General features: G+C 48.3%; 1 protein-coding gene across 1 annotated transcript; it reads left to right on the top strand.

Annotated features, from left to right (window-relative positions):
- Positions 1–616: 616 nt before the first annotated feature.
- Positions 617–2,369, top strand: TRIREDRAFT_27770 (uncharacterized protein; the record flags this gene model as incomplete). Its single annotated transcript, XM_006967707.1, has 9 exons — positions 617–850; positions 909–943; positions 996–1,131; positions 1,189–1,446; positions 1,506–1,537; positions 1,588–1,805; positions 1,883–2,094; positions 2,149–2,195; positions 2,258–2,369. Coding segments are annotated over 9 exons (1,284 nt in total), but the record flags the coding sequence as incomplete, so codon positions are not given.
- Between the last annotated feature and the right edge of the window lie 3,896 nt (positions 2,370–6,265).

The following is a 6,265-nucleotide window of genomic DNA, read 5'->3' as shown; positions in this document are numbered from 1 at the left end:
ACAGTTGTTTAGGTCACTAAGTGACCTGCTGCTTGTACATAGGTACTTGTACACACAATCGGGCAGACATCCGCAGCGCTAGACTCTTCGCATCCTCGCTCTTACTCGTATTGTCAATAGGCCTGCATCTGTCTGGCTCTCTGGCCACTGTTTGGTGCCCTTGGACCGGTTGGGGAAGAATGCAGGGGCTGATGTCCAATCAGAATGAGGAGGACGGCTCTTCGGCTGTCTGTATCTGGACGTCTTGATGTATATAACTGGTGATGTTGTAGGTATAGAGTTGACGATGTGACTACAAGGCATTGTGTTTGTCTGATTTGGTGACAGCATGGTGAGAAAGGTAAACATTGATTCTTTCAGCTGAGAACCGAGGAAATGCTCATGACATTGTAGGCAGTTTACCTCTATGGCATTGCGCCCTGCACCGGGGGGTTGGCGTTCGGATATGTAAGTCATCAACTAAAGGAAAACAGATGTCTGAAAGTTAATCGAGTATCCAGGACACGGGGTCAATGAGTGAGTCTCTGACATGATGTTGGTCATCTTCTCGACTAACCTCAGCCGTGATCAAGGCGGCATCTTGGCCATGCCGCAGTTCTTGACCTATTTCAAGAACCCGAGCAACTTCCTCCAGGGTGGCATCACCGCTTCCATCCTTGCCGGAGCCTTTGCCGGATCCCTCTTGACTGGGGCTTTTCTGGCCGACAGACTTGGCCGCAGGAGGACCATCTTGCTGGGATCTGCCATCTTCACGATTGGATGTGCTATTTCTGCTGCCGCCAACAATGTTGAGGCTCTTGTTGCAGGGAGAGTCATCAACGGGCTTGGCAATGGCTGCTTGACGATGATGGTATTGCCCCCTGCCTTGCTTGTTCTCTGACACATGGGATAGGGACTGAATTTTGCAGGTGACAATGTATCAAAGTGAGATTGCGCCTCGAGAGTAGGTTCCAATTCTGTTACCATACAAGCGGACTCTGCTGATACCTGTGTAGAATTCGCGGCAGAATCATCAGCGTCTTTCAGTGCTTTGTCAACTTTGGCATTCTCATTGCGTTCTGGATCCAGTACGGGACAAGTCACATCAATAGCTCAGCTTCATGGAGGCTGCCAATGGGCTTGCAGATGATTGTAAGCCTGCCATTCTCAACAGCGTTCTCAACTGGAAATGGACTGACGGAGAAACAGGCTACAGTGGCTCTGCATGTTACCATGTGGTTCATGCCCGAATCGCCTAGATGGCTTGTGCAGAAAGACAGACAAGAAGAGGCATTGCAGGTGCTCGCCCAAGTCCATGCTGGGGGAGACGTCAACGACCCATATGTACAAGCCGAATTGGCAGAGATTGTGGCCAAGCTATCGTTTGAGAAGAGCCATCCGCCACCTAGTTATTTTGACTTGCTGCTCGGATCCCAACGACGCCGCATGTGGATCGGCATTGGTGTTGTACGTTCCCAACATGGAATCTCCCCTATTTCTTGCCAATTGAAGGCTAACAAAAACAGCAATTCTGGCAATCGATGACAGGCATCAATGTGTAGGTCACCTTTCCACAGGTCGTATTTCAAGATAGCTGACGTGAGATAGAATCATGTACTACGCCGTCTTCCTGTTCCAACAAGCTGGCCTCGGAGCGACTTCTTCGTCACTCCTGGCCAACGGCCTCCAGGGCGTGGTTCTCAACGTCTTCACCTACCCAAACATGTACTACATGGACAAATGGGGTCGACGACTGCCCATGGTTATTGGCGGCGTGGGAATGGGCATTTCGATGATGATTATCGGTGTGCTGATGAAGGCATATGGTACGCGACAAAGATACTCTCATCCTTTCCCTTCATATGTGCATACCAAAATAGTTCACTACTGACAAGGCCTCTAGGTGATCCCGTTTACGATTCGCTCACGCAAAAGACCAACTTTGACTTTACGAATGCCGCTGCCTCGCGAACCGTCATTGCATTTGTCTACATATATGTTGCCGTGTTTGCCATTACCTGGGCGTGTGTCGCATGGGTCTATCCGCCTGAGATCTTTAGCATGAGCATGCGTGGACGAGCTACATCAATGACGACAGCTACGAACTGGTTCATCGTAGGTTTTGCACAAAGAATATGCTGCTGGAATGCGACTCTAACTTGCAGCTAGAACTTTTGGTTTGCCTTGTATATCCCTACTGCAATGGCAAAGATCAGGTCCGTGTTTCTCCATCTCCTTCAACTGGTAATAGCTTATTGACATATTTTTATAACAACAGTTGGAAGCTATACATGATTTTCATGGCACTCTGCTACCTCATGTCCATTGTCGTATACCTCTTCTACCCCGAGTCGGCCGGCAAAACACTCGAAGAGATGGACTTTTTGTTCTCCAAGGGGCGGTCACCCTGGACGTTTCTCGACCGCGAGGCTACTAAGATTGGGGCGCTGTTCCAGAGGGACCTTGAGCACGGCGAGGCGCTCACTGTCTTTGACGAGGATGGAATGGCCTTGAAGGATAAGGTTCGGCAGGTGGAGGACGTGGTTGAGGCTGGTGCTCATGGGGAGCAGAAGTAGGGTTGTTGAGGATTGTTGTTTGCAATATCTTGTTGGAATCCATGTCCGAGCTTTTATTGTTTGCTTCTGTATATCTACCTAGCTACAGTGTCGCAATGATGGTTCAACCCCATTTCCAATGGTACTGTACTCGCTGTGTCAATGGCCCAAGTGTATTGCTTCATCCATCTTTGACTTGGCCTTGCTCAAAGCGCGAAGGAGGGTCTTGACGTGACTGAGGATTTCCTCGCAGTCGGCTTCTAGGTTGCCCATGCCCAATCTGTTTCTCATTTGTGCTTCAAGTGTTTCCATTCTACTCGCCTTGGGATTCCTTTGACATCTTCAAGGAGAGACCCACAAATGGAAGGCTTTGCTGGATTTTGTTGTGAAGCTGTCGTTATACTTATTGGCCTCTGAGAAGAACGCTGTACGATAGGTAACTAGGTAGTGGCCATGGATAAGATGCTTCTGCTTCTAGGCTTTTGCACTGTTGCATGGATAGAGGTTGCATACTATCTTCTGGAGGGGAGTTGCCGTCAAAACCTTGTCGGTCACTGCCGGCGAACAGCTCATATTATGGTGCACCAGTAGATATCAGAGGCCCTTCGATATTGTCTGCACCAGTTGAATCATCATGGCCTTCCTTTGGCTTTGCCACAGCTGTATAACGAAGGGAAGTTGGCTCTCCGAGATGGGCAGACTGTTCTGATGGCAGAGAAATGTAATATACAGCCATGGTCGCGACAGAGCACCCTTCGGGACTGAAGAATGGCACGAGGCTTGTATGAGCAGAATGAGAGGCCAGAAATTTGGGTAGGGCAGAGTTGCACAAGGAAGCCAATTCATGTTTGTAAGCTTTATATTGGACTTTGCAAACAATATACAGATATGAGCGTGTTATTGATCTGAACGCTTTGGTTGCTGGAAGACGAAGCGACAAGTCAATGATTGGGCCTGGAGCAATCAAGTTCTATTAATATTGAGTAGGCTTTGAGATAAGGGAAAATCTCCAGCAACTGCATCTTTCGCAAACAATGTCGGCCTTCATCTCAACTTTGAGCTTGTTAGTTTGTTGGGAAAAGGGGGCAAGCAAGCATCGTCCAAGATATCGCAGGTTTGCGGACAGGCAACTATTTTCTCATCTTTCTTGTCAAGCAACTCAGTGCTGGGTTCTTCTCAACGTGTTATTTCTTGACTTGTACCACATTGCCTTGTGGGCATATATAAGTCTGCAGCTTGCCAGTTATCCTTCAACGGCTGCATAGACTCGAGTTGTATGAGCAATACCGAATTTCCATTCCGGAATACTCTTAGACATTGTCAAAGTCACCGACAAACATGCCCACCCAACGCAAACGCACGGGCAAGGCCTATAAGATCGAAGAGGCAAGCGAGAGGTGGTTGAACACAATTCTCAGTGGCCCTGGTGAGTTTGCGATACTGCGTAAAAGGGGTCTCATCTTGTCCGTCAATGCGCTCTAACTATAGTGTCTAACAGGAATGGCATCAGAGCCCGAGGGTCTTCCACAACTTCCAACCACTCCTATGCCAGACGGCGATACCGTTCATGATGGGATCAGTCTTTCCGAGATTGGGCAGCTGCTTGCTCTAGATCGCCTGGTTGGCGTGCCATTTGTGTCGGGCGACATCAGAGAGACGATTGAAGCGGCGTTCAAATATAACCTCGAGGACTTTCGACAGCATTTCCCATATGCTTCATGGACTGAACAATTAGTTTCCTTGGCCACTCATTTAGCCTTCAGGACATGGCTTGACCAGGATGCCTCGGGTTTTCTTGTGGTCCGACATGAGAAGACAGTGGCAGAGAAGAAACAATATTCGCCTCTCAGCTATGCATATTTTGCCTTGAGCAATAAGGAGAGCCAAGGGGAGATTGCACGGCCAGTTACCTTCCACTGCGGGAGACATCTGGATAATTTCGGCACTCAAGACTCTTCCCGATTGATCATGCGAGATATCACTTTTCAGATGTTGAACTATCTAGGAGCAAAACAGATGAGCTGTGATGGACTTGACTTGGTCGAATTTCGCCATGGACTGGAGAAGAAAGACCCAGATACCATACTCGCTGCCTTTCGCCTGATTCAGACTCACATGGTTTATATTAAGGTGTACGTGTTCATAGATGGCCTTTATCGCTACCAGGGGGAACCCTACGAAGAGGACGCTAAGAAAACGATTATATTCTTGAGAGGCTTGGTCAACGAGATGGCTGCTCCTCTGATGCCGCGGATCAAGGTTCTCATCACCAACCCGACACGCGAACAACAGCAAAGCTGGGGTTTTGAAGCGGCCACAATCGAGCTCTGAATTTTGCAAGGAGAAAGACCTCGCGGTGGATGAATGGAGAGAGGACGGACTCGAAAGTTGAAAGATTGATACACAGATTGATACATTAGCCAGATTACATCTCTGAGGTATACCTATGTCTTTGTCTCTATTCGAAGTGAGCAGAACTGTGTCTGTTGAAAGGAGGCGGGAGGCCAAGTGCCACCGGTTTAGAATATGGACACGCACGACGATCGAGATCTTCTCTTAACTACGCGTTAGCTGTAGAATAGAGGGCGGACGACTGCTTGATGTAGACAGACCGATCTAGTGGCGCAGAAACATTCGCTGCACCCATGTGTACGAGTGAGCGCTTGAGAAGATTGACAATCAACACGAGGCTTAGAATACATGTACTAGAGGTTCAATCTGTTGGGAGCTGTACATAAGATAGACATGCTTACAGGTGCTGATCAGTACTTTGCAAGCTGTTGCTATTTACAGCCCCTTTCTTTGTGTGACAGTGTACGCGCAACCCCTTGATTGCTGGAAGTCAAAGGGACCGAGGAATTACAATTGGGCTCAAGATTGGTGATTTGGGGCAAACAAAGTCTATATTTGATTTCTCGGCGCGGTAAGAAATTGGAGAATGGCGAATGGCAGCAGGCTCCCGAATTGGTTGGTTGCCTGGGAGCAGTCCACAAATTCTGTTCTCAGGACCGATGGTAAGAGCATCTTCAAGTGGTCATGGTTGCTGCGCATTTGCAAGGAAGCGAATCATATCCTCCTTTTCCCTTTTGTTTGTGTTGATCAACTCTAGGGACGGGTACTCACATCCTTGAAGTTTCATGTTCAGCATATGTCATCGTTTTCTGCCCGCTTGTAATATTATATCACAGCGTCTGGTGTTCTATATAAGTGTCTCACATGCCGGCGGATTATCTGTGTCGTTCTTTTGACAAAGTGTATATGACCGTGGACTAAAGATTGATCAGAGCAACAGTCCTCAGAATCGCCATCGGTCAAAAGAGGTGACGAATATGCCGTTCCAACGCGTGCTTGAAGGCCTTATGGATCATGAAAGAAGGAAGAAATGGCTGGACGTGGTCCTATGTAATGATGGTGAGTTGATCAACATCATCTATGGTTGTCTATCCCTGCGCTCATATTATTTCTCTTCAAAGAGACTGTGATACAGCCCCAGAGCCTCGAACAACAGGCAGCCGAGCTTGGACCTGCGCGAGAGGATGCGCGAGATCCAGATCCTTTCTTTCTCGAACTCCGAAATCTCCGCGCCGGTTTAGGTATCAACTGGACATTGGATCCGAGAATCTTGGAGATGTTCAATGCGGCACTGGGAGGCGACCCGAACAAAGCGCTACCATACATATACTCGGTTCATGGCTCTCGGGTTGAACAATTATTTGCGCTGGCGAGGAACA

Source organism: Trichoderma reesei (assembly GCF_000167675.1).
Source record: "Trichoderma reesei QM6a unplaced genomic scaffold TRIREscaffold_19, whole genome shotgun sequence".
Classification (NCBI taxonomy): Eukaryota; Fungi; Ascomycota; class Sordariomycetes; order Hypocreales; family Hypocreaceae; genus Trichoderma; species Trichoderma reesei.
Note: the sequence above shows the minus strand (reverse complement) of the source record. Positions and strands in the feature narration are given on the sequence as shown.